Here is a 27,969-nt window from a genome sequence, read left to right on the forward strand (position 1 = left end):
AAGTGAAACATGTGTCCTCGGACGGGTGTTGCTAAACACTGGCTCCACAGAGCTTTCCTAAGCCAGCGTCTACAGGCCTCCAAGACGAGAGCCGCCCTGTGCTCTCGAAACACTGCCCCGTCCCGGAGGCGAGGAGATGAGCGGGTGCACCGCAGTGAGGTTTTGGTTAGAACGGAACCCTAAAGGGTTTTTTAATTAACCAGTACGTCCCATTCCCCAGGCATGTGGCTAATTGAAATCTTTCTCTATGCAAGGTTCATAATTACTACGGAATCTGGAGTACTGGCAGAACAGCTTAATCATAGAAAAACCCCATTATTTTACGTTTTCTTGTATTTTGCTGCCACAAGGACACACTCGTGACTCTCACCTTCAAATAAAGAGCCTCTCTGCAGGGCTGCGCTTCCTCAACTCCCCTGCCCCTTCTGCTGCTACCCAAGATCCCCCACCCTCCAGCCTGGCTCAGCCACCACCTGCCCCCCTGCCGGAGCGCCCTCCCCCCGATACCCCCCCCCAAGTGTGACCCCAAACAATGCTCTTCGGAACGTGATCACGGTAGCTGGGCAGGCAAGGGCAGCATCCGCGGACCCAGAGAAGCGCCTAGACTGAGGCATTCATTCAGCAGACATTTATTACGAGCACCTGGCTCCACGCCAGACACAATGGTGTCAGAGTGGACAGACGGGGACAGAGGGGACAGCTCCCCTCCCTGGTCTTCCAACCCCACTTCGACCTGGTTGGACAGGGCACTGGAGGGACGGTGTGCTGGCTTCTCATCCAGGGAACACGAGAGGCACAGGACAGTGGAACGTGGAGGTGGAGATGCCCGGCACGTGGCTGTCTGGGTCTGAGACCGAAGGGGCCGTGGCTCGCGTGGACAGCGCGAGAGTTAAGGTCCTTCTTTTGGAAGATGGTTTTGGTCATTTCCTGAACAAGGGGATGTGCTGGAAAGAAGGCGGCCAGCAGGAGCAGTCAGGGAAAGCGCTGGTGGGCGCAGATTCGGGAGAGCTCAGAAAACAGAAGAGGAAAATGCGAAACTAGGAGAGCTACGGCGGTTCGGAGCTGAGGGGCACCGTGGCCCACGGCCTGGGACTCAGCGCCGGGCGCCTTCTCAGATGTGAGCAGTCCCAGGTCAGAGAGAGATGCTTGAAGCGGAAAAGGTAAGACACCAGTGACCCCCACACCCTGCAGCTGGGGCCACCAGCCTCCTCCAGGCCCCACGCGTGTTCCCTTCCACGGTGAGAACTCTGAGAACTGTCCCATACAGGGGACCAACAGCCCTTGTGAGTTACCCAGTGTGTAACCCCCTCCCCGCCCCGGTAAAAAAGCAGCCGAGGAGTTTGTTCATCGGCCTGTTCATTTGCGTTTCCTGAGTGCCTGCCCAGGGCTGGGGACTAGGGACAGAAGCCCCTGCTTTCACATTCTGATGCGGGACATGGGCCACCAGAAAGCATTTACAGAGCAGCGCGGCAAGTGCTGGCGTGTGGGGCCGTCAAGGACGGACGGGGGTGACAAAGGTCACGGCTTCATTTCACTGCATTATTCTGGGTCCCAACCCGTGCCCCCCTCATCCGTCCCCAAACCAAGTCTGATATTTTTGTCACTTTATGAGACCAGCAGTCCTCTTCGTGACCTCCATGTGGCCTTTATGAAGAGACCACTCGGAGACAGAAAGTTCTACGCTTTCTTTCCTTAAACACCTGAATAGCATTATTTACAAAATTCCCTTTCAAATTTACCCAAATATCCTACTAGAATATATCACTAGACTGCACTTATTATTTTTTCCCTTTTCAACTTCTCAGCTAAATATCTTCATTGTCCCGACGACTTCTCGTTCTTAATTTCTTGATACACACATTGTCATCATCCTGTTTGGGAAGAAAACAGAGCTCATAAGTAATTGAAAAGAACAATTTCTCATAACCAACTCTGCAAAAACCCAAATCCTTAATAGGTGTGATGCAGGCTTTTCGTTTGAGGAAATTAATTTTAAGGTTGGAAATGAGTTTTGAGATGTGTCATGTGAAAGGTGCTTTGGTTTTTTAACAAAATGTTGTTACTATTTTTTTTTTAAATTTAAATAGGAAGATTTGTAACTTACTTTTAAATTAATACATAATAAAAAAAGAAAGAAAACTTCTACATAAATATATGCATTTTTCACTAATTAAAAAATACCACTCAAAAAAGTGAATTCAAATGTATAAACAGGACAGGACGTTTTGGGTCTTCTAAAATAATCCGTGTGTGAAGTGGACAATCTGTCCATACTCGGTGGGCATGGCCACCTGCTGGGCCTGTTCCAGGAGCCCCGAGGAGGCTCATCCCTCTGGACAGTCCGATAACGCAGGAGACCGTCTGCTTTCTCAGAACCAGGGGGTCTGCTTCTGCCCCTCCCCCAACCCAACAGCCCACCAGAGGCAGACCCCAACAGTGACTGCACCAAGTGATCTTGAACACCTGCCTTGTCCCTGCTCCCTCACAGCTTGAAAGGGGGCAGGAGGGCCCAACGACACCCCGGATAGCGCCACCACCCCCATTCCGCACGCAGGAAACCAATCCCTTCTGCTTTCGCAGCCGACACCAAACCAGATGTTGGAACAGAGCCGTGGCCCACAGCACTGGCCTCTAGACTCAAAATGCATGCCGAGAAAAGTACAGCACTAGGGAGCTGCCGACCCCCCTTCTTTTAAGCTAACAAAATGGAGTATTCCCCAGAAGAACACCGACTGAACTTAATCTTGCTGTGGATTTATTCCAGTGGCAGACGGCTTACGTGCTGCTCCAGGTGACAGGACATGAGCAGGCCTTGCCGTGTAGACACTGGGCTTCCCTCCCTTCTAGCGTTTTCCACAGGAACTCCTGGGGAAGCCGGACAGGACGGCCTTTCTGCTTTAGGAAGTTTCGCTGGACTAACGGGGAGACTGAAGACCGCTATCTAGAATTTTCTTACTCAGATGTTGTACGCAGCCAGAAAGTACCGACTACCTCCATTCCTTGCTCTTCCTGGATGGTGACTTCACGAGGTCAAGTTTCTACCGGAAGTCGAATTCCCGAGACAGAGACAGCTGAATACAGCTCTGACAAAATACACGGTTTAGACTTACGCTTCCTACAGTAGTATAACTGGGAGCCGACAATGTGTTATATTTCCTTGCTTTTGCACATGGGGCAAAAATTAGATTGCGATACTCGTTGCTCATTAAAAAAAAAAAAAAAAAAAGAGGAAAACAGTAAATTACTTGCCTTTTTTATATTTTCAGCGCATCTCTTGGCATTCCGAGTTACCCTCTGCTGGGGTTCACTCTCCAAAGCCTTTCCTCCGGGAGGGACTGTGATTTTTCTAGATCTCAAACGCATGGGGTCTGAAGGTTGCCTTACTTCTTCCTCCTGCTTCTTCTCCTGGACACCCACTCTTTTCTCCCTTTGCTTCTCCTCGGCTACGTCCGGCGAGGGCATCTTAGTGGGTCTCGCAGACCTCAGACACATTCTGCTTTCCCGGGCTTTGCCCCCAGATGCCGCATGCTTGGCCCCGTCTTGCGGGCTTTGTAACGCTGTCTCTTGGGACGTCTTCAAAGGCTTCTTGTCACTTCTTTTTGTTTTCGGCTTTTCTGTCTCTGTTACAACAGGCTCGGGTCTTTGCTCTTCTGCCTCGGTCTTATTTGGACGTCTAGAGCGCAGGGACCTTCCCTAAAAATGTGAAGACATCCGCAACATGTCACTCATGAGTAACGCAATTCTCACAATTCAGCATGGAGAGAGACAAAGTGAGCTAAGAATCTGCCTGAAACGTTAACGGTTGTCTTAGAAGATGCCAGGAAGCACTTCGTCCCAGTGAGAAATCCTCTCCACTGGTAAACTGAGTAAGGAAGTCGGCCTCGGTTTCTAGCACCGTATCTGAGAGTCGTATAGGTCAAATTGGATTAAAACAAGCACGGACAGCGCATGCTAGAAAAGTGCCCCCTTTTCGAGCTGTAAACGATTTCCCCGTCCTTCACCAACCGTTGCTGGAGCAGGACGGGGGAATCGCAATTTCTGGAACCAAATTTACGAGCTCTGCTCCGTGCGGGAGTGCCCCCCCACCCGCCTCACCCACCCGACAGGTAGGCTGTTCTCAGGACGCAAATCCCACGCAGATCGTCTACCCGAGTAAAGACTGGGGCAGACACCACACTGACCCAGGGCTCCTGCCAGTGGGGTCTGGAGCGACAACACGGGACTGAGCTGCCACCTTCTCTCGGCACCTTTCCCACCTGTGCAGAGGAGCGGAACTCAGCGAGGTTCCGAGAAACTTGTCAAAATTCGCTGTGACAATTTTGACCAGTTTTTCTCCCCAATTCGTCTATTCTCTCTGTATGTCCCCAAAGGATCCTTTACCTCGGTCTGCAGATGCTCGGTGTGGAATGCAGACCCCTTTGGGAAAAGACACTCATCCGCACCTTCAAGCCGGGGACAGAGACACCAGACATTAGGCCCAAGAGCACCCGCCCAGGATGACACGGGTCCCAGCATCACCTGATGGCTCGGGGGCGAGCCGGCCGCTTCTCCTGCCCGCCGCGTAGCCTCCCTGCTGCTCCTGGGCGGGTCTCCCGGGAGACTGATCGGCTCTGCCACGACCCTCAGCCTCTTCTTCACTGTCAGGGGCTCGGGTGGGTCACAGCCCTCGTGGGGAGCTGCCCTCCTCCTCTTCTGGGGCGGCTTCTCCTCCGCCGCGTCCTGGGCCGGGGTCACGGAACGCAGCCTCTTTGCTCCCGTGGAACCTTCCTCGGTTCCTCCTTCCCTCTCGGAGGGCGGGGAAGCGCCGCCTTCCCTCCCAGACCGGACAGGCTCTCTGCGGTGCCCCTGGTCTTCCTGGGCTGTTGCCCCACGGGCCCTGAGGCTCCTCTGCGGGACGCTCGCAGCTTGCCTCCCGCCCGGAGGGTGCACGGGAACCGCCCTGACGCCACCCGCGTCCTCTCGGGCGTCCTCTCTGGGATCGGGCCCGGGGGACGGCTCCGGCTCCGGCTCCGGCTCCGGGGAACCGGCCAGGTCTTCCAGGGGCGGGGCCTTTTCCTTAGGTGCTCTTCGCCGACTTTTCCGGAGCATTCCGTTCTCTGCAGGGCTCAGGGTCTGCTTTGCGGCGTCATTCACGCACCTGACGTCTCCGTCGCTACCGGCGGGTTCTTGGCCGGAGACCGCACTTGGCCCGCGCCGTCGGGTGGACGTCCGCAGAGCTGCCGGCCCTCGCCCCACGCCCGCCTGCTGGGGAAGGGTCTGGACTTGCCTCCTTCTACTTGCTGGCTTGTGGACTGCCTCTGCTAGTGGCGATTTGCCGGGGACTGGGGTGGTTTTGTCATCAGTCACTGGGTCCTGGGTGTGCTCTGGGCTTTGGGAGTGCTCCCTGAGGCCGGCCAGGTCTAAGGACGGGGCATTTCTCTTGGATGTTCTTGACCCTCTCCTGCTTCCGGCTCCATTCTCCGCAGAAGGCCCTTCCTGCTCCGCAGCCTTACCCAACAGTTCAAGGTCTTCCCCAGGGCCTCCCGCTTCTCTGCCCGACTGGGCCTTTGCCCCCCGCGTTCGGGTGCACTTCCTGGGAGCTGACGGCTCTTGCTTTACGTCCACTTTCTGGGGAGAGGTCTTGAGTCGCCTCCTTCTACTCATCGGCTTGTGGACTGGGTCTGCTAGTGGCGATTTGCGGGCGACTGTGGTTTTGTCGTCCGTCACTGGGTGCTGGGGGCGCTCTGGGCTTTGGAAGAGCTCCCTGAGGCCAGCCGGGTCTTCTAAGGACGGGGCATTTCTCTTGGGGGTTCTTGACCGCCTCTTGCTTCCAGTGACATTTTCAGCAGGGTCCATCTTCTGCTTTGGGGTTTCCTTGAAGAAGCGGATGCCTGCTTCCCCGCCCCCCGGCTCTCGGGGTGTGCGTGTGGCTTCCGCTGGCGTTTGGATGGGCTCCCCGAGAGGCGCGAGCTCTCTCTCGGAGTCCGCCGTCCTCTGAGGCATCTTCCGACACCTCTTCCTCTGGGGTGCTGAGTTGACGGTTTCTGCCAGCGGAGATCTGCCCGGCGTTACTGTGCTTTTGACAAGAGCTGTTGGTTCCCGGGTGTGCTCTGGGGTTTGGAAGAGCTCTTTAAAACCGACTAGGTCTTCTAGGAATTGGGCCTTTTCCTTACCCGTTCTTATCCCCTTCTTGCTTCTGCTTACGTTTTCTACGTGGTCTAGCTTCTTCCTTGGAGTTTCCTTAGACAACCTGATGTTTTCCTCACCACCTCCTGGTTCTCTGTGTGAGGGCGCACTTTCCCCTAGGGTTCGGGGGGACTTCCTGAGAACTGAGGGCTCTTCCTTTAGGTCCACTTTCTGGGGAAGGGTTCCGAGCCGCCTCCTTTTGCTCATTGGTGTGCTGACTGGATCTGCTAGTGGAGATTTGCCAGGGACTGTGCTGGTTTTGTCATCAGCCATTAGTTTTTCTGTGTGGTTTGGCGTTTGGAAGAGCTCCCTGAGGCCAGCCAGGTCTTCTAAGGACGGGGCATTTCTCTTGGGGGTTCTTGACCGCCTCTTGCTTCCAGTGACATTTTCTGAGGAGTGCACTTCCTGCTTCGGGGTTCTGTTAAACAATATGATGTCTTCATCACCATCTTTTGGTTCTCCAGGCACAGGGATGTTTTCCCCTGGCGTGTGCGTGGACTTCCTGAGAGCTGAGGACTCTTCCTCTAGGTTCACTTTCTGGGGAGGGGTCTTGAGCTGCCTCCTACTTGTTGGCTTGTGGACTGGATCGGCTAATGGAGATTTGCAGGGGACTTCGGTGGTTTTGTCGTCAGTCAGTGGGTCCTGGGTGTGCTCTGGAGTTTGGAAGAGCTCCCTGAGGCCAGCCAGGTCTTCTAAGGACGGGACATTTCTCTTGGGGGTTCTTGACCGCCTCTTGCTTCCAGTGACATTTTCTGCAGAGCGCACTTCCTGCTTCGGGGTTCTGTTAAGCAATTGGATGTCTTTATCATCACCTCCTGGTTCTCCGTGTGAAGGAATGCTTTCCCCTGGCGCTTGGGTGGGCTTCCTGAGAGCGGAGGGCTCTTCCTCTAGGTCCACTTTCTGGAGAGGGATCTCGAACTGACGCCTCCTACTTGTTGGTGTGCTGACTCGTTCTGCTCGTGGAGATTTGCCGGGGACTGTGGTGGTTTTGTCATCAGCCATTGGTTTATCTGTGTGGTTTGGTGTTTGGAAGAGCTCCCTGAGGCCAGCCAGGTCTTCTAAGGATGGGGCATTTCTCTTGGATGTTCTTGACCGCCTCTTGCTTCCAGTGACATTTTCTGCAGGGGTCATCTTCTGCTTTGGGGTTTCCTTGAACAATTTGATGTCTTCATCACCACTTCCTGGTTCTCCGTGTGAGTGTGTGCTTTCCCCATGTGTTTGGGTGGGCTTCCTGAGATCTTTCTCTAGGTCTCCTTTCAGGGGAGGGGTCTTGAGCTGCCTCCTTTTACTTGTTGGTGTGTTGACTGGATCTGCTAGTGGAGATTTGCAGGCGACTTTGGTGGTTTTGTCGTTAGTCATTGGTTTTTCTGTGTGGTTTGGAGTTTGGAAGAGCTCCCTGAGGCCAGCCAGGTCTTCTAAGGACGGGACATTTCTCTTGGGGGTTCTTGACCGCCTCTTGCTTCCAGTGACATTTTCTGAGGAGTGCACTTCCTGCTTCGGGGTTCTGTTAAACAATATGATGTCTTCATCACCATCTTCTGGTTCTCCAGGCACAGGGATGTTTTCCCCTGGCGTTTGCGTGGAGTTCCTGAGAGCTGAGGACTCTTCCTCTAGGTTCACTTTCTGGAGAGGGGTCTTGAGCTGCCTCCTACTTGTTGGCTTGTGGACTGGATCGGCTAATGGAGATTTGCAGGGGACTTCGGTGGTTTTGTCATCAGTCACTGGGTCCTGGGTGTGCTCTGGAGTTTGGAAGAGCTCCCTGAGGCCAGCCAGGTCTTCTAAGGACGGGACATTTCTCTTGGGGGTTCTTGACCACCTCTTGCTTCCAGTGACATTTTCTGCAGGGGTCATCTTCTGCTTTGGGGTTTCCTTGAACAATTTGATGTCTTCATCACCACCTCCTGGTTCTCCGTGTGAGTGTGTGCTTTCCCCATGTGTTTGGGTGGGCTTCCTGAGATCTTTCTCTAGGTCTCCTTTCAGGGGAGGGGTCTTGAGCTGCCTCCTTTTACTTGTTGGTGTGTTGACTGGATCTGCTAGTGGAGATTTGCAGGCGACTTTGGTGGTTTTGTCGTTAGTCATTGGTTTATCTGTGTGGTTTGGTGTTTGGAAGAGCTCTCTGAGGCCAGCCAGGTCTTTTAAGGACTGGACCATTTTCTTGGGTGTTTTTGACTGCCTCTTGCTTCCAGTGACATTTTCTGAGGAGTGCACTTTCTGTTTCGGACTTCTGTTAAATAATCTGATGACTTCATCACCATCTCCTGGTTCTTTGTATAAGGGCACACTTTCTCCTGACATTTGGGTGGACTTCCTGAGAGCTGAGGGCTTTTCCTCTATGTCCACTTTCTGGGGAGGGGTCTTGAGCTGCCTTCTTCTGCTTGTTGGTGTGTTGACTCGATCTGCTAGTGGCGATTTGCAGGGGAGTGTGGTGGCTCTGTCATCAGTCACTGGGTCCTGGGTGTGCTCTGGAATTTGGAAGAGCTCTTTGAGGCCCTCCAGTTCTTCTAAGGACTGGACCATTTTCTTGGGCGTTCTTGACCGCCTCTTGCTTCCAGTGACATTTTCTGCAGGGGTCATTTTCTGCTTCAGAGTTTCCTTGAACAAGCGGATGTCTTCATCACCACCTCCTGGTTCTCTGTGTGAGGGCATGGCTTTCCTTGGTGTTCGGGTGGGTTTCCTGAGAGCTGAGGACTCTTCCTCTAGGTCCACTTTCTGGAGAGGGATCTCGAGCTGCCTCTTTCTACTGGTTGGTGTGTTGACTGGATCTGCTAGTGGAGATTTGCCGGGGACTGTGCTGGTTTTGCTGTCAGTCCTTGGTTTTTCTGTGTGGTTTGGCGTTTGGAAGAGCTCTCTGAGGCCAGCCAGGTCTTCTAAGGACGGGGCATTTCTCTTGGGTGTTCTTGACCGCCTCTTGCTTCCAGTGACATTTTCTGCAGAGTGCACTTTCTGCTTCGGGGTTCTATTAAACAATTTGATGTCTTCATCACCATCTCCTGGTTCTCCGTGCACAGGGATGTTTTCCCCTGGCGTTTGCATGGACTTCCTGAGAGCTGAGGACTCTTCCTCTAGGTCCACTTTCTGGAGAGGGATCTCGAGCTGTCTCTTTCTACTTGTTGGCGTGTGGACTGGATCTACTAGTGGAGATTTGCAGGGGACTTTGGTGGTTTTGCTGTCAGTCCTTGGTTTTTCTGTGTGGTTTGGAGTTTGGAAGAGCTCTCTGAGGCCAGCCAGGTCTTCTAAGGACGGGGCATTTCTCTTGGGTGTTCTTGACCGCCTCTTGCTTCCAGTGACATTTTCTGCAGAGTACACTTCCTGCTTTGGGGTTCTGTTTAGCAATTTGATGTCTTCATCACCATCTTCTGGTTCTCCGTGCACAGGGATGTTTTCCTCTGGCGTTTGCATGGACTTCCTGAGAGCTGAGGACTCTTCCTCTAGGTTCACTTTCTGGGGAGGGGTCTTCAGCTCTATGTTCATCCTGGCTGGCATGCCAACTAGTTCTGGTTTTGAAGATTTCTGACACTTTTCTGTGGTTTTGTTTCCCACATCCATTGGTTCTTGGGTGTGAGTAGGGGTTTGGGGGAGATTTTGGATGCCCCCCAGGTCTTCCTTGGGTTCTGTGTCCTGCTGTCTCTTGAGGGTGGTCAGGTTGGCTATTGGATCCCATCTTTGCTCTGAATATCTTCTTGATCTCCTCACAGCTACCATCTTTTCAGAACTACCTTCTGATTTGATAGCTTTCTCACATGTGTCAAAACAGCTCTCTCGTTCCTCAGTCGCTCCCTCTGGTTTCTGTCCTCGCTGTGGAGTTTTCCTCAGACGTTGCCCTGACGTGTTCTCAGCAGAGTCTGTGTTTGCTTCTTCGTCGCTGTGCCTTAGACCTGGCATCTGTGTGTTTTTGAGCTCCGTGGACCTTCGAAACCTGTTTGCGCTTGACGCCGCCTTCAGAGGCTCTGCCTCTAACCCTGGAGTCTTCTCCATGTTTGCATTTACTCGAATAGCCGGTCTTCTGAGGGGAGGGCTGGCAGGACTGTGTTCGGATGGCTCTTGAGGTTTACTCTGAGTCATGCGGAATACATTTTCTCCTACAGGAAACAAAAACACACATGAGAAATCGATTCTCTTTCTCACGTTGTGCCGATCTGGTATTTTATGTTTATCATAACAATGTTATCTGGTGACCAACAGTGGGGTCGTACTGAGGTGATAATTCTACAGGGATCAGACATAAGGAAAAAAATCCTTAAGAAAGGTCTCCCATAGGGCACTGCACCGCATCTTGGGCACCGGAGCACTGTCATTCTTTTCCTCAAACATGAGAAGCAAATAGCTGTGTCACCTGACGCCATAACATGGCTTCCATTCGTGGGCTTGGGGTCCACACCGCACAGGAAAACATGCTTCTGTTCCCTCTCCCACAGGCGGTGGGTGCCCAGTATACCCCGTACTCAGGTGAGAGCGCGAGATGGGCTCATAGCTCCACACAGGCCACCAAGAACAGCAGCAGCGATAACCACACAGTGAGCACATTCTCCTTCCCTTTCGTTATTTACACTTATTTTGAGTTTGAGAAATTGACATAACTGTGATGAGACATCATTCTACTTCTGTGCTGCTCAACCTCTTTAAATTAAAAGAAGGCAGAAGCTAGGGTGCCTGGGGGGCTCAGTCAAGCGTCTGCCTTCAGCTCAGGTTATGATCTCAGGGTCCTGGGATGAAGGCCGGCATCGGGCTCCCTGCTCGGCAGGGAGCCTGCTTCTTCCTCTCCCAGTCCCCTGGCTTGTGTTCCCTCTCTTGCTGTCTCTCCCTCTGTCACATAAATAAATAAGTAAAAGTGTTAAAAAAAAAAAAAGGCAGAAGTGTACACAGGTCGTTTATAATTGTTATACTACTGTATTAAAATTATTAATACAATTATCAATTACAATTATTAAAAAATTATTATTAAAATTATTCCTTTTTATGCCACTCATTAAATGCCAACAATAGTTCAATTGCTAATAGGAATTTCCCCTGAACATAACAGAACTGAGAAGCTACAAATGGTATTTTTTTGGAAGTATCTATTGTAGAAAATTAATACGGCATCTGTTGAAGCCAAAAAAAAACAAAAAACAAAACTTTAATTCCTACTGAAAACATCGAAATGCAACAACAACAACAAAAAAAGCAGTAAACCAACCAAAATTTACTGAAGTGCACAGCGGAGGTTTTTCTCCCGAATTGGGTACTTCAAACTCCTTTCCGATGAAGTCCTCTGAATTTGAAAAAGCCTTGGGGCATGGGCTCATTGTTTGTGGCTTCTTTTTGGCTGGAGTCTTGAACATTTCAGTTAACCCTGTGATGTGAGAATATTGGAAAAGCGATTAGCGTATCGTTCCCCGTGCCATCAGCCACGCTGGCCCTCAGACCCACCAGAGGAAGTGGCAGAGTGCGAACGGGGAATCCCTCCCCAGAATTCTCAGGAGACGGGGCCATGCATTAATAATGAACTCATTTTGTTGAGGAAGAGCGATGAGAAGTTGGAATCGTATCTCTTCTTTGTCTTCCTCTTGGTGAGAAAATCTAATGAAGGCAGTCGACAGCTCAGTCTTCGACCGTTGCCCTGATCCCGAGCACCGGCTGGAGACAGAGCCCGGCTCCCCGAGCCTCCTGTGCCGACATCTGGAAACCTAGCGCTCTCATGCTGCCTTAAAAAATCCCAACTGTTGTAGACCTGGGTTTTACGTACACATAAAACATCCCCCATTTTTAAAAAATGAAGTCCATTGGGCTGTCCACGAATAGTATTGTCAAGTGATAAAATCACTATGTTTTCATTTTAACACCAAAACGTAGCATTGACATAATAGAAGAACCATACAGTTCTTCGGATGGAAGATTTATCTTTCTGAAACACTCACTCGAATTTCCTCTTTTCTCACTCTGCCATTGGTGGGTTGAAATGCTCTGTCTGGTATGTTTGCAAATTGTGTTTGGGGAGCCTGTTCTGAGGGCCCCCAGATCAGACAGTTCACTTAAAAATCTCAGCCCTCTGCTCCAGTTCTGGCCTTCTGTAAAAATTCCCCAGAGCCAGGCTTGTGCACAGATTGGTGTTTTGTCATGGAAGTCACTCACACCAAGGGGTAGAAGTTGTTTGATGTTTTAGGACGGTGGATGGAAGGAAGGTTGGGGAAATCCGCCGTCCTGGGTACTGAGTATATAAACTTCTATTAATTAGATCTTAAAAATATTTTTAGAGGGCGCCTGGGTAGCTCTGTGGGTTAAAACCAGTGGCTCTAACTTTGGGGCGATCGATTAGTAGAGATGCAGAGAAGGGGCAATTTTACGGGCAAGCCTGCTCTCTTCAGCACAAAGCAGCTTCTGGTTCTCCACACCCGTGCTGCAAGCCAAGACAACAGTGTGCGTTTCCCATGCCCACCTGCTCCCCGCAGGACTCATGAGCCTCTTTATTATTGGGGACCCCTTCTTGTTCTCCAAATCCAGCCTTCTCTTGTGCCCATCACCACCCCGGAGGTCGACTAGAATGTTTATCCTCCCCAAACCCACTCACAGTAAATGCAACTGTCGCACCCTATCCGCATCCTCCCACGGAGGGCGCATTTACCTGAAAGATCTTCATTAAAGTCTATTTTCTTGTTGAACACAAGGTTGTTGAGCATTCTGTAGGGCCGAGCGGGCACGTGTACCTTCTCGATGTGAGCTTTCCCTATTATTATGGTACAAGGAGAGTTGGCGTGGCCTGTGCTGAATTGACTGTGAACATTGCTAACAGGCTTCTGGAAAAAAAAAGATAACAAGATAAGCAAAATGTCAAAGCGTCAAGGCACACACCGGGGAACCATGCCGAAGAGCGTGAGGGGAAAGGGCGCCCCCTACCTTTGGAGTGGTCGTTCTCTTGTGCCTTTTGCTGGGCTGCCTCTGGGGGCCGTGTTTAACCACTTTAGCTTGTGTTTGTTTGGCTCCGAGTTTTACGACGTCTGCCCACGATTTTGCCACTGTCCAAAGGAGAAAGTGTTGAAACATTTCCGAACTCGTATTTCTGAGGAAACGACCCTGAGGACCTTCTCTGCCAACCCAGCACTCACCGATTAAATTGGCTTCAGAAGCGCCGCTCCTTCTTCTGGAATAGATCCTCTGCAAGATCTCGTGTTGGCTCCGATCGATGGAAGCTCTCTTCGAAGGCAAGGTGCCGCTCTTCCTGCCTCCCCTCTTGGGAGTGTCTGTGGGATGAGGAGATGCGCTGCCCCTGGAGACGGAGGGCACCTTGGACGACCTACGGCGGGTGTCATTTGCCACTGGAGAAGTTCTCGTCAGATTCTGAGCTGGAGGTCCCTTACGCTGGTCTTGTGTGCAAACTTCCAAACGGATTTCTGAAGAATCTTCTTTTCTTGATGGTTGAGGGTATTCCTGAGGGGATTTAAATGTTCATAAGAAACCTTACCACAGATCTCTGTAGGGAACATGAGAACCCTACTCAAGTAAGAATTATAGTTGTTTAAATCTTGAAACACCAAAGCGTTTCATCTACTGTCTATCAGGGGCCGGTAGAAATGGGAGTCTGTCCTCCGCATTTTAGAAAAAATAAAAGGGGAATAAAACAACAGATAAGTCTTAGTTGGGGTTTTATGGGTAGAAAGGCGAAAGGAACCTCCCAGGGAGTGACAAGTGAGCGTGCCCTGATCTGAACTGGAGAAAAGCACCATCTGGAAGTATCTAATCCCCTTCGGTCTACACAGAAGGAGGGCTGCTCATTTCTGGGAGCCAGTATTAAATGGAAAAGGAGCCAGGCATACCTTACCATCCTTCTGGTATGAAAGAAATTAAAGACAGCCCAGGCCCTCTGACAGGGATGAGCCGTGAGGCCCTACCTTTCTAGAGGCCTAAAATCAGGAGGACAACACAGCCTAGGGTAGCTGACTCAAAGTTCTACACAGCGGATGGTCAAAATCAGAGATGGTTGACCTCTGAGATTTCCCTTTTCACCTTATAATTCTAAAAGAAAAGCAAAAATGCCTTATGGTTATGTGTCATGATGTCTCCAGATTCTTTGTAATTGCTAGTGGTTTTGTTTTTTTTTTTTAAGATGCTATTTATTTATTTTGAGAGAGAGAGAGAGTTGGAGTGGAAGGATAGAGGGAGAGACAGAATCTTCAGCAGACTCCCCAGCTGAGCGTGGAGCTGGACGCGGGGCTCGATCTCACCACCTTGAGCTCATGGCCTGAGTCGAAGGCAGACATTCAACCCATGGAGCCACCGGGGTGCCCCTGTGATTGCTAGTTTCCCTGAACCCCCCGTGTGATTCCCCGTAGGCCTGGCTGGCAGGACGGCCCAGCAGAAGGCAACTGCTGGCAAAAGGCAAGCAGAAGGGGCGAAGACTCGCCCCTGTTCAACCTCCTTAGAATCGTACGTCGAAGCCCCGGGAAGGAGCTCAACTTTCGATTTTTTTATTTTCAGTTTTTGATTAGAAAGAAAAAGGCCTTCATCGTAGCTGTACTGGTGGTGGGGAGTCTGGAGAGGAGGCGTCACGGGCATGCGTGCGAAGACGGTCCGCCCAACGTACCTTGATGATTTTCTTCAGGACAGCGGGAGTGTGGCTGACGAGAGACCTTCTCGGGGTCTCTCCTCTCTTGAGAGGTGTGTTAGGAGGTAAGTTCTCATCAAATAACTCCGGCTTCAGACGACCACCGAAGGAGACCCGCCTTCTTTTCAGGGGCGTTCCCTCAATCTTATCTGAAGGAAACATGAATGTGGAGAGGAATGAAAGGTGCACACTTACGTAGACTCGCTTCAGGCTCCTGTTCAAGACAAGCCTCTGGTGAGGTTCACGGACACCCAACACCCCCTCACGCCATCCCTTTGTCACGCTGAGGGCCTGGAGTGCTTCAAGAGCTGAGGAAAGATCCAGGGACAAACCAAAAGATGTCAAGTCCCAACTGGACAGGACAAAGACTTTTTAAAAAGGGTGAGAAATCCTGTGTATTGATAAAGGGATCCGGACCGGTGGCGTCCACGCTGGAGCTGGGCAAAGACAGAGATGGACGTTTCTACGGTGACCTGAGAAGGCTTTTTCGAAAGCCACGTATGGACTCAGAGCTCACCCAGACCGACCTAGTGAGAAGTCATGAACTTGACAACTTCTCCAGGTGATTCGAATTGGCAGATCATGAGTCCCAACCCCATTGCACATCCTGGTGAACCAGGACGTGACAGAAATCCCTTGTCTGGGTGATGCCTCTTCGGAGACCCCTGGGGACATCATGACGGATGCGTACGGGTCTCATTTCTGAGAGCCGCTCACCTCGCCCAAGGGACCCTCCGCAGACGGAACACGACAGTAAGCTCGCTACTTCAGGACATGCTCAGAGCCCCGGGAAGTGTGGGAGGGTGCCCAGGGGACATGCCAAGCCTCCTCCAGAGGTCACAGCTCTGCCACTTGCTATGTGACATGAGGCTATCAATGTCCCTATTTGCAAGAAGGAAATCACAGGAACACCCGTCCCGGGGGCACTCCTGCTGCCTGCTCAAAGGAGTAACAGGGTGAATGTCCGAAAAACACCTACAACAGCACCTGATGCATAAACCCATGGGCGAAGTCCCCAGCTGTACAAAAACAAAACCCAAAACCCAAAACAGAAAAACTGCTCGTAAGAGACCCTGAGAAGAGTATGATTACCGGAGAGATGCCCCATATTTAAACATTTCCAAAGGACTTTCTTGGACCTCACTTATGGAAGCAAACTCATAGGATACAACAGCTTACAGTTCAGAATTACAACTTCTGTGAAAAGCCATTGCACTTGGGCGCCTGCATGGCTCCGCGGGTTAAGCTTCTGCCTTCGGCTCTGGTCATGATCCCAGAGTCCCGGGATCGAGTCCCGCATCAGGCTTCCTGCTCGGTGTAAATCCTGCTTCTCCCTCTGACCTCTCCCCTCCCATGCTCTCTCTCTCTCTCTCAAATAAATAAAATAAAATAAACCTTAAAAAAAAAAAAAAAAAAAAAAAAAGCAAGCCATTACACTTATTGGGTTTATCTTCCTTCCTATTTTCTCATAGGTGCATCAGGAAACTCCCAACATGGTGTTGGAACCCCTTAAGGCCCCCGGTGGTGTTCCTCCCTGACAACCTGCACTCCGCCCAGAGCCCCTGGTTACGAAGCTCCAAGACGTGAGGACGCGTCTGTCAGGGCGGACGGAGCATATGGCTGTCACATGAGTAGACAGCCATGCCTCCAGGACCCTCCCCCTACACCAGAGCCATCGCTACTGAGGGAAGGAAAGTCTCGTGACTTCCTATCTAGATACAAAGAAGGTGTGAGCCTGTGGGGGAAAATGAATGCACAGGTAAGTAAACTTACTAATGGAGTCACCAGAGCTGCTGCTATCAACTGAACTACGGCCCGGGAACCCAGAGCTCGAAGGCCCGGTGGTGGCGCCCACTCTCTCAGGCTGGTGCACGGAAATGCTCTGACTCTTCCTTTCAACTTGAACGGGCAGTGGAGCTAAAACAGTGTGAGTCTGAGTTTCTGGTTCTGAGGCAAGAACATCCACACTGGAGGGAACACTCGCCCTCTTCTTGGACAGGAGTTTTTCTGGTGTTGCTCCAAAATTATCAGCATTTTCAACTTTAGTGGGTGTTGGATTTCTGGTTAAGAACTTCCAAGGAGTGAGTGTCTTGTTATCTGTCCCGAAGCTGTTCCTTTGAGCTGGATTCACGGGTTCACTTCCCCTGGGAACATGCAGGTCTTCACTCCGACGTTTTCGTGAGGAACGGTGAGGAGAATGATGGACCAGGGTCTTGGTTCTGGTCATCTCCTTAGGAGGGATGCTGGGACCCGTGGTCTCCTTGGGAGTCTGAAGGGCCTCCTCATCCTTTCTCCTGTCCTCTGTCTGGCTAGTTCCTTGTTCTCCCAAAGCAGGGTCTGCCTTCACTGGGGTGAATCGACCCGACCTCGGTCTGGATTTAAGTGAGACCAGGACTTGTGTCCCGTCTTGTAGCTCACCAGAACATTCATTCTCTGATGCACGATGACTCTGCGACCCCGACTTTTTCCCACTCTGTGGAGCATTTCCTTTTCCTGATTTCATGTCAAACTCTTCCTTCATTGACTCGTAAAGCTCCCTAAAGGGAGACTCCTGGTTTTCACTATTCTCAGGACACCATGTAGAGGGGAAAGTCTTCAGTTCTCCATGACAGCTCACTGAGACAACACTGGAATCTTCCTTAAAATCCCTGGCTGTAGGATCCATTGCATTTCTGAAGTTCTCTTCAGGAAGTTCTGAGGAACGGACAGCATTAAGGGATTTTCTAGCAGCGTGATCTTTGGAACCATCCGAGGCGGCTGCTTTGCCATTCTTGACGTGTACCAGAGGACTTCCGGAAACATTTTCTTCACAGAGTTTTGAATGGGCATTGGAATCTTGAACTTTCCCATCTTGGCAATGAGTTATGAAATAAGAAACAGAAAGTTCAAGATTTTCTCAGTGATTAACACTGTGCAGTATTCAAATTTTACAACCTTTTCAAACAGGCTTGCAATCTAGTTTTTCACTTAGCTCACAAACTACTTAATGCCAATGCATCATAGAAGTATTCTGATCCTCGAATTATGAAGCAGACAAATAAATCACATCGGCCTTCTGTAACCAGTACGAGGGGTCAATATGAGGGGTCACCGGCTATTAGCTACTCGATGAAACTGACACCCGTGTTCAGTTTACACGTGGACGCTCTAATAAGTATTGTGCCCCATGCATCTCTGGAGGAAAAATGAACTCAGGTGCCTGCTTGTTGTGTTACGTAAACCAACCTCCTAACTTGTGTGAACCTAGATGTAGAACGCCGGTGTTCTCATTACCTCTTCCTTGCCCTAACCCTGCACAGAGAGCTGATCGTGCAGGATCCCAGAATAAAATCAAAAACTACTAACCAGGGTCAGAAGAGAAGCTAGACCTTGAGACCCGATGCAGAGAATCCTGTGAATTGGAAAAATAGAAACAGTGAGTTAGATGCTTATTCAAATCCCCATAGTCATGTTTATGAAAATGTTCTGGCTCTGGATGCTCTTTCTTACCAAACTCTTCTGGTAGGAATTTTAGAGACTTTGAGAAAGGAGACAAAGACTCTGAGGGGTGAGTGCTCATAATACACGTATTTCTTAGCGGATTGTAAAGAACATATAATGATAGAACAAGAAACAAACTTGAAGCTCAAAACTGTTCCAATGGAACCTCAGTTGAGTTTTGCTAACTCCCTCAAACTTCTTTCTCATCACCCTATGAAAGAACCGAGGCTAAAATTAAACATCACCTATGTTCAGCGTCTGTGAACCTGACGCTGGTACAGAATTTCCGACTTAATACTCAGACTTGTCAGAAAGAGGCTGCAGGACCTGCAGTGAGCTGGGGCCCCGCTCGGCCTGGGGGCTCAGGTCGGCAGGTGCACCCGGGCCCGGATGTTTAGGAGAAAGTGAACCCGGCGCATCACAGGCATCGTGCCCTCTGAGTCCAACAATCAGATCCAACACTCCTACCTGGCCCCCACGGCTGCCTTCACAATCTGTCAGAAGATTTTTAGGAGGCGAGGAACAACCACACAATAACAAGGACGTAAGGTACAAAAGTTCAATGTTGCCTCAGAGGAGGAAAGAATCTCATCTGAATTAGGATGGGGAAAAAAAGTCACAAAGTATATCCAAAGGCAAATAATTTAACTTCCCCCTAATCAATTTCAGATTTCTTGGTGTCTGAAACATTGCTTCTTGAACTTGCCAAGTGGGGGATCAGTTTCTTATTTCCAATTTGAAGCTGGCCACAGATCTTAGGACCAAACAATAAAAATGAATTAAAATTAAAATATATGTACAAAATATAAGCGTATAAGCCCATTTTTGTACCATTATATTCCAGATATAAAGGTCACCATCAAACGGCTGTAACACATTCTCAGTATTCAGTTTCAACACTGACTTTATCACCGTCCAGATAACAAGCAGCTGGTAGGCCTTTGAGACCACTTCTAACTCAAAGTCCAGCTTTTTGCTTGGTTCCCTAACACCTACCAACAAAGTGGTTAGAGAATCTCGAAAGCGAACTTTCCCCCAAAGCCAGTGAGGGGCAAGATCACTACGAGGGTCCTTTCTCTGGGAAGGAAGCAGCATGTAGCCAGGCGGAGATCTTCGGTTGAAGGTTTCCTGCTAATTTCAGGCATAGGATGATAGGATTTTTTAAGCCAGTGAATTACAACCTGGTCACAGAAGACCAGCTTGGCCAGCTTCAGCAAGCTTCCTAAATCTCAGCGGATGGGCCCAGGACGGCATCCTGACAGAGCCGCACTGTCTGGACGGGCACAGGTGATAAGATTCCCTGGCACTGACGCAGCGCAATGACGCTCTCGGGCGGCAGGGTTGTCTCTCCATCCAAGTCAGGAGGCACCTCTGGGACTCACAGCTCTGATGTGATCATTTCAGATGCAGAAGGTTGGAAGAACAAGTAACGGGGAGACAACACGAGCCACTGATCTAGGTCCGAGATTTTAACTCTATGTGATGGGCTGTCCTCGCCAACGGTTTGCAAGCGCACATCATGAGATAGTCCAGGAGCCTTCGGGCCAAAGTGCAGGACTGACTCAGTCCTCTCATTGTGAAGGAAAAAAAAAATCATAGTTGTAAGTTTTTCCAGTATATTTAAGATCTCAGGTGTCTGTCCCCCTCATAACTGGCGAGTCACCCTCCCTTGTGAGATGTCACTCATTGGCCTGCTTACAAATGATCCCATAGTACCGTGCAGAAGGACCAGAGCCCCCAGCTGGATCACCCTCCCCCCCATCACCTGTTTGCGTTTTTGTCCCGGGGATTCTGTCGACTCGCTTCCATTCCGATGACTTTCATTTTCATACCTGAAATGCACAGAAGGACAGACACACATTCAGACTCCAGCTCTGTGACTGATGGAAAACCTCCTCATCTCATTCATGTCCAAGGAGCGAGGAACAAACTTGAGGTTTTATTCAAGAGATTCACTGTATTCGTGGAAATAGAGGTGGAGTTAGAAAAGATTTTACACTAAAGACTTGGACAGGTCACCTCAAATTTCTTTTGGAACAGTGTTGTCAGAGGTGAGGACCCAGATTAACTTCTCAACGCGGACAAGCTGTGTGATTTCAACAATATCCGAGCATCTCCTTTGTGAAAACCTGCACAGGGGAGCCGATCGGATTTCCACGGGTTTATACCCACAGTCACCTGAGGGCTTGGAAGGTCACCAGGGAAGCCCAGGCCTGAGGCACTTGGTGATGTCACCCTTACTGCAAGGTCACCACAGAGCCACCCTGTATAGGAACGCTGGACAAAGACTGTCTGGACATCTGGACAAAGACTGGCACATTTTTGAAGATGGAGACAGATTTAACAATATACACTGTCCTTCGACCAGACCCCGGACATAATTCACAGAACGGTGGGCATTCTGAACTTGGCCTCTGTAAGGTGGCTTGATCCGAAACAGGCAGGTGTCTGGACTTAAATCTCATGGCCTCAGAGGTCATGGTCACATCCCTCTTCCTAAGCCCCCTTCCCCATTCTTGTGTTGGAGGTATTTAATTATCTCAGTTAACCTCAAACTGAACGGCATCTCATTTGGGGGAAGAAGTCCTAGTTTCCATTCCACATCAAATGCTTCCTACCTAGAAGTCTGTTTCTGGAAGTCAAGTTCACAAGAAGCCCTGGGAAGGAGATGACCAACAGAACACATGGGAAATATCCGCTCAAGACGAATGGAGGCAGTAAGGGGGTCAGCATGCCATCTGGCGGCATGAGGGCCAACGTGACCCAGTGTGCGCTGCCTCCCAGGGACCTGAGGCACAATCAAAGGCACGTGGAGGATGGGAGGGGACACGTGGAGCCACCAGCAACCCTGGGCGAGCTGGAGGGGGCATTCGCCAACGTCAACAAGAGACTTCAAGATAAAAATTGCTCCTGGGGATGAAGAACACTTTATAATGATGAAAGGATCCATCTATCTGGAAGATAAACCGATTGTAAAGAAAAGCGCACCTAAGAGCTGGTTGTAAGCGACAACCTGAGCCTTAGGGATTATGACAAGTTGAAAGCCAGGTGCCAGAAAATAGGGTAGTACGCAATTACTGATAAAAAAGCAGGAGGGAAGGTACAGAGTATCTCAGAAAGATAAGCCACAGAGCTTCACCTGGTAGGACAGGATTCTAAGTTTCAACACTCTCAACGGAGAGACCGCAGAAACAGAAGAACTAAAAAAACAGAAAGAAAGAAAAATCCTCAATGTGTGATTTCAACTTATGGGAGCCACAGGACACATATTCTTTTCAAACATGCAGGAGAGATTAGTAAAAAATTAACCACATCTGGTCATAAAGCAAGCCCTCGACTCACTTCAAAACCTGAAACTTCTGTCCAGAATGAACGAATTATGTACACCCGGGATTGATTTCAGTGAAATAGTCTGACAGCAAGAAGAACAAACAGGACATCCTCGCTTGGCTCTCCCAAGCACGGAGCAGAAGTCAGCGGCAAGGACATACGTCATTGTTTCAAATTTAGAGTTTAATAAAGACAGACGAAACCAGATGGTTAGAGACACATGCTTTCGTAGCACAACTCCAAAGACTTTGTTATCAGAAAAGCCACTAGGGTGGTTTACTTGGTGAGGGAAAGAAGCGGTGATTAGAAGACCTGTCCAGAAGAAGGTTCTGGAAATATTCTGTCTACGGCTCGAGTGGTGTGTTAGTTTGCTAGGACTGCCATCCAAAATGCCACACGCAGGTGGCCTCGACACAGAAGCGTACTCTCTCACAGTTCTGGAGGCTGGAAGTCCGAGATCAAGGTGTCGGCGGGACTGTTCTCTCCTTGAGGCCTCTGTCCTGGGCTGGCCAGGGCTGTCCCTGCGGCCTCACGCCGCCGTCCCTCTGAGCACCTGCTGCCCTTCTTCTGTGTCCTCAGCTCGTCTTCTTACAGGACAGCAGTGGATTAGGAGCCACGCTAACAGCCTCTTTTGAACTCAACCACCTCTTTCAAGACCCTGTCTCCGATACAGTCATATCCTGGCTGGCCGGGGGGAACACTGCGACCTAAGGGTACTGATGGGGCACAGTTCAGCCCTTAACAGGCGACAGTCACCCAGGCGCTCATGTTATAAGCTGAGCCGGACAGCTTGTCTTGCATCTTTTCCCCAGGACGGTTTTTTAACTTGAAAATGAAACAGAAACTGAAAAATGCATGGGGCTTCACCCCGCCTGCACCAAAAATAAAACCCCGGGAAGGCCCTGGTCACCCGTCTTTGGCCCAGCTGCGCGTGCTCAGATCCTGAAAGGGGGTCACAGGAGCCCCACGTGTGATCCCCGCTATGCCCATGTGACTGCAGACGGAGAACCAGTGGGGAGAGCGGCGGCGCCAAACGCTCTGACGTCATCTGTGGCACAGGAAAGTCACAGACGTCTGCCAGGCATCAGCGCCGAGAGCGACTAGGTTCACCTTCACCCACCTGAAAGACCGATCGACAATCGTGATCACATCGCCGTGCCTGAGGCGTACGGGCTCCGCAACGACACACCCGTTCACTTGGGTCGGGCTGGTGGAACTCAAGTTAACCAGGATCGCCTACAGAGCAGAAGAAAGGGGAAACTCAGGAAGTGATGACTGGGTAAAAAGTGCCACGAAAAGGGAAAAAACACAAAACAAAACAGACTTCAAACACCCACTTACCTCCTGCCCACTGACTTCAATTTTGCAGTGCTGCTTTGACACCACAGGGAGCTGGATTCGAATGTCACATTCAATACCCCTTTGAGGGAAGAAATTGAGAGTTTGAGGTTGCCGCAACGTTTTCTTTTTTTTTTTTTTAGAAATCCCATGAATGCTTCAAAATAAAACAGCATCTGACCATATGTTTGATCCAAAAATGAAACGGCAGAAGGGGGTAATCAGTCAGGCGATGTGACGACCTGGGCCTTTGGCAAATAATTTTGACAAGTATTGTGTAAGCGACTGTTTTAAATCTTTAAGACTTTGGGTACTTGAAAACAATTATAATGGAAAATATTAGAATACAAAACTGGATTGCTTTTACTGAAATGGCTATGTTTATAAATAAACATAAGGGAGGACTTCCCATCAGTTTGGAGAACTGGAACGATTTCTGATCCTCTGTGCTTTTTTTCCATAAAGAAAGGTTTCTGTGTGTTCCTTTGGAATGTGATATATGTTCAAAGTCTTCATCATCGCGGCGGGTGCTGTATTTTATGCTAACACACCTGTCTCTTCACATACAAACAGATAATCACATCAGCACCTACATCACGGGGTTGTTCAAACGATGAATGAATTATACATTTCTGCCCTTTGCCCGGCAAACTGTCAATACCATTGACTCATGAACTTTTCATTGCTTTAGAATAACGCTGTATTAATGGGCAGATTCACAAGACTATTATTAAAAATACGAATGCAAACAACAAATACGCATTATTAGATTCAACTTCACTTTCCACACAAAGAACATCAGCAGGAAGCACCAGAGGGGTAATTTCCAAACCCACTTGCAAACTAATCCAAATGGTCCTTAGTGAAGTCTCCTTGGGTCTCCGGGTTCCCTTTATTGTAAGTCTGAACAGTCATATACTCTCTTCTCTGTTCTCCATACACTGCTCTGCAGCTGGGACTATCTCTTTCTAGAATGTGTATAAAAGTTACAAGGGTATAAAATAATTGCAGAGCTGGAAGTCGACTCCCGAGGGCTGACAGACTTGGTTTGTGTGAGTGTGTGTGCTGTTTCTTGTCCCTGCCTAGCTGCACGGTATTCTTAGCCTTCGTGGGAAAACGTGGTTTAGTGGTTTCGGTCGTGTGGCAAATAGGTTGTAGAGGACAGCGTGGTTTGTCAGTAGCCGTGGAGAGAGCAGTGTTAGCTCTGTCTGTCCCTACAGAGAAGTGGGTCAGCCGCAGAGGTCTGTCTAAACTGTCCTGTTGTCCCACAGAATAACACTAACCGGGGCTCGGATACACGGTTGTTTTGTCTCATGGTCTCCTAACCTTGCCAGTCCGGGCACTTTTGGACAAAACTTTGTTCTTGTTTGAGGTTTTGTTCTCGGGTTTCTGTGTTTATTTTTGTGGGTATTTGCCTCATCCCATCCGTGAGCTTTGCAGGCAGACAGATGTGACGCAGGACTTAAGTTCTAAGGTGTTTCTGGTAGTGGGGCCATTGGTTGGTAGGAATAAGTCATGCTTTTTCTCTAAAGGGGGACAGGGGTGGGAATCCAAGAGACAAGCTAAAGTTAAGTTGTTTGAAGAATTTCTTGATTGGAAATGTAGGCTTTAGGTTTTGCTGCTCTAGTTCCTAGAATAACTTAGAGATGCTGCTCATTTGTCCAGGGACCACTCTAACTCCTGGGATCCCACACGTTCTTTCACTATAAGAAAAAACAAGTAATTGGTGCAGAGGTCTCTGTATTCTGCCGTCGTCCTTGTTTAAGAAGTACTTTTCTCAAACAAAGCAATTAAAAAAAAAAAAAAAAGAATATCTCTTTCTACCTATGTCATATGACCACTTTTGAATGGGTTTTAAATGATAAAATCCCACATAAAAATATATTTAATCACTACTGTAGAATCACCAGAATTACTGACATTTGACCAAAATGTTTATTCTTTTTCCTTCAAAGAGAAAAGAAGCTATGGAAAGTGAACAGCCACTTTAAACTAAAGAGAATTTGATTTTTAGATAACAGAATACTGCAGCGAGAGAGTGAGAGAGAGAGAGAGACTATCTCATTAGAACTGAGAATTTGGGTGGCTGCAAACTGCCAGCTAGAATCCCTATAGGTCAGTGGCTGTTAACCTCAGCCCCATTGACATTCTTTCCAGTAGGGGTTGTCCTGTACATTGTAGGGTCCTTAGCAGCCCCCTGACCTCTGTTCACCGATGCTGCTGGCTTGAACCTCCCACACCGTGACATAGAAAATTGTCTCCAGACCTTGCCAGATATCTCCTTGCAGGGCAAATGAACCCTAGGCTGAGAACCACGGGCCACTCATGTTTCCACACTCAGCCCACGCAGCTGCTAGGCAGAAAGTGCCACTGATCACCTCTCTCTCGCCAGACCCCGACCAGGCACTGTGTGCGTAATTATGAACGACGTAGTCCCTGTGCTTGCCCAGCTTAGTAGTGGGAGTCACAGCCAAAGACTGATCACGCTGCGTGGTGTTAGGAAAGACCAGAGCTGTGTTCACTGAAGGGTTCTCTTTGGGGAACATTTAGAAGGATATCTGAAAGCTGGAAAGGAGTCACTTACATAGGGAGACAGAGAGAACATTCCAGTCATAAGAGTTTAAAGTGGCCAAAAGCACCTCAACGAGCATGAGCTCGGAAGGTCTGAGGTGAGGCAGAACACGGTGGGGACGGGACGGGGTGTGGGTAGAAGATGGTCGGGGCCCCACCTCACAGGGCTCCACAGAGAGGGTGACTTATCATTTTATAAGAAATCCCTCGTCACAAACCCGGAGGAGTGTGCCTGTCATATAGGGACCGTATTATTTACCACCAACACAGGCCAGCAAGAAGAAGAAAGTTCTTAAAAAACACTACCAGGACTTCTGTTTTCTTTTTTCCAAAAAACCAACAACCAACACGTCAAATACAGAGCCTCCTTCCCTCCTTTTCTCAGTAGTGTCCCCCCCAGCCAAGGCACACAAGGTTTGGGGGGGCGTTCAGCTGAACATGCTGGTCGTCTAAAGAAGGCCTGCAGGGAATCTGGATTTGAGAATAATCTACATTTTCCTCCATTTAAGGATTTTATCAAGTCAATTTTAAAACACGTTTGATTAAAAACAATACTTAACTATATAAACCTTGTTTTCAAAATTCTATTTCCTAATAAACAGCCATGTTACATTGACAATAAGTAGGAAAGTCCCAGCAAATTCGGGGTGGGGGGGAACCACTCCTCCGGCGTGTCTGGTGTGTTACTCTATGAGGAGGATGTTAATGTCTCTGAAACTAAATTGTCCACCCCTGCCCAGGGCTCACCTTCCAAACAAGCAGGTGCTGAGGCTCAGTGGGAAGTGGGGACCGTCCACCCCACTCCTTTTGATGGTCACGAGGCGCCCTGTAGGACCCATTTTCTAAACAAGACTTTATATAATCCGGATAGGAAGGTCAGGCATCAAAAGGTTTGCTGAAGCAAACTCACTGCAGGAACATGCCCCTGAGTAAAACAAAAACAAAATGCGGGGCATGGGGGGGTTACCCTAAAAACAAAGAGCTACTCACTGGTAGGTGACCAAGTGGGCTAGCCTGTACAATTCACCACGCTCCTGCCACCCGGACCGAGACGCTACTTGGCCCCCCTGGGGGACCCCAGCCAGGCCGCGCGTTGCACCCCAGGGCGCCCCCCAACACCCAGTGGCCCCCAAAGACCCGCGGCCAGGACGCCGACCGTCAAGGTCCAGGCTCCCGAGACCGCCTCGCTAGAGCCCCGGCCGCGTTGCAGGCGCGGTTCCCGCAGAGCAGGGGGTCCCCGCGGCCCGCGCCCCCCGCACGCCGGCCGCCCCCGCCCGGCCCCGCCCGCCGAGGCGCCCCGATGGCGGCTTACCCGGGACCCGTCGCCCGCCCCGCCAGCAGCCGGCCCACCGCTCCGCCAGACGCAGCCCGAGTCCTCACCAGGAAAAGCCAGAGGTTCGCCCGCCCGCGTCCGCCGCCAGCCCCTGGCTGCAAGGACCGGGACTGCCCGCGGCCACCCCCGCCGCAGTCCTCACTGCCCCGCGCCGTCGCCTCCCGGCGACCAGGTAGCCCAGCCCAGCCGCGTCCGGGAGGCGCCCGGCGTTAGCAGCTCCGCGCGTAAAGCCCCCGCCGCGCCCTCCAGATTCAAATGAAAACAACCATTCGAATTTGGCGCTAAGCGCTGCGATTGGACGGGGCGGTGCGACAGCAGACCAATGGGCAGGCGAGAGGGCGGGGCGAGGGCGGGGTCAGCGAGGAGGGCGCGGGCTCCGCGGGGCAGGAGCGCGGCTGGCGGGTTCCCTGCGCACCTGCTGAAGACGCGGGGCTCCCACCCGGGACGCAGTGAAAAAGGCGGAAACGGACCGTGGTCTTACTGCCGGGAAACCCTCTTGCCTCCTCTTCTGTACAGACCAACACAGTTGTGCACAGTGTGCTACTCACTGCTGGAAGGTTTAAAAACTATGAGAACGGGGGCGCCTGCGTGGCTCAGTGGGTTGAGCCTCTGCCTTCTGCTCAGGTCATGATCCCAGGCTCCTGGGGAGCCTGCTTCCTCCTCTCTCTCTCTGCCTGTCTCTCTGCCTACTTGTGATCTCTGTCTGTCAAATAAATAAATAAAATCTTTTAAAAAATTATGAGAACTTCCCATATCTCATCAAAGATAACCAATTATAAGCAATATCTAGTGTCTTTTCCCAGTTATACATGTTATCAGTCCCCTTCGAAAACACACTAAAGAGATCATAATATGCACATTGTTCTATACTTTGTGTTCTCTGCTTAAGTAATCCTGTGGATATTACCACTGGGGACGTCTCCCCCCTTTACTTTCTTTTGGATGGCTGCAGAGCACTGGGCTCCAGAAGCCATGATTTCTGTAATGACTACTGTTACTGTGCATTTAGCTTTACGGTATTTTCCTATTAGAAAAAAAAAAAATTCTCCAACTAAAAGAGCCCATGTGATACAAAACGGATGGCTTCTGAAATAACCGCAAGATTCCTTTCTAGAGCCACTTGCCTGGTTGGGGGGAAGGGGAGGGTCCTGTGGAAAAAGGTGGTGTGAACTGA

The 27,969-nt window shown here is 50.1% G+C and overlaps 1 protein-coding gene across 4 annotated transcripts; it reads right to left on the reverse strand.

Moving 5' to 3' along the window:
* Positions 1-613: 613 nt before the first annotated feature.
* On the reverse strand, positions 614-26,929 carry MKI67 (marker of proliferation Ki-67). 4 transcript variants are annotated; one of them, XM_044240743.1, is made up of 16 exons: positions 26,843-26,929; positions 26,210-26,387; positions 22,895-22,973; positions 22,674-22,789; positions 19,989-20,055; positions 18,089-18,134; positions 16,517-17,593; positions 14,723-14,892; positions 13,248-13,569; positions 13,039-13,157; positions 12,767-12,938; positions 11,342-11,497; positions 8,001-10,244; positions 4,519-6,914; positions 3,250-3,693; positions 614-1,871 (listed from the first exon to the last, which is right to left on the reverse strand). In XM_044240743.1, the coding sequence occupies exons 2-16, from the start codon at positions 26,299-26,301 to the stop codon at positions 1,806-1,808; spliced, it is 7,566 nt and encodes a 2,521-aa protein (XP_044096678.1). In that variant the 5' UTR covers positions 26,302-26,387; positions 26,843-26,929; the 3' UTR covers positions 614-1,805. The 4 variants fall into 4 exon arrangements, with proteins under 4 accessions (XP_044096678.1, XP_044096675.1, XP_044096676.1 ...); XM_044240740.1 differs by having other exon boundaries at positions 4,519-10,244; positions 26,843-26,925; XM_044240741.1 differs by lacking the exon at positions 26,843-26,929 and adding an exon at positions 26,775-26,812 and having other exon boundaries at positions 4,519-10,244.
* Positions 26,930-27,969: the final 1,040 nt, after the last annotated feature.

Source organism: Neovison vison, chromosome 2, assembly GCF_020171115.1.
Source record: "Neovison vison isolate M4711 chromosome 2, ASM_NN_V1, whole genome shotgun sequence".
In the NCBI taxonomy this organism is placed as follows: domain Eukaryota; kingdom Metazoa; phylum Chordata; class Mammalia; order Carnivora; family Mustelidae; genus Neogale; species Neogale vison.

Excerpts from the sequence above, each read along its gene's own strand:
- MKI67 (XM_044240740.1), bottom strand. The coding sequence starts at position 26,301 with ATGGGTCCTACAGGGCGCCTCGTGACCATCAAAAGGAGTGGGGTGGAC. Across the intron at positions 20,056-22,673 it reads ATTGTCGATCGGTCTTTCAG|GTATGAAAATGAAAGTCATC; the intron begins GTGGGTGAAGGT and ends TGTGCATTTCAG. Across the intron at positions 13,158-13,247 it reads TTCTGAAGCCAATTTAATCG|TGGCAAAATCGTGGGCAGAC; the intron begins GTGAGTGCTGGG and ends TCCTTTGGACAG.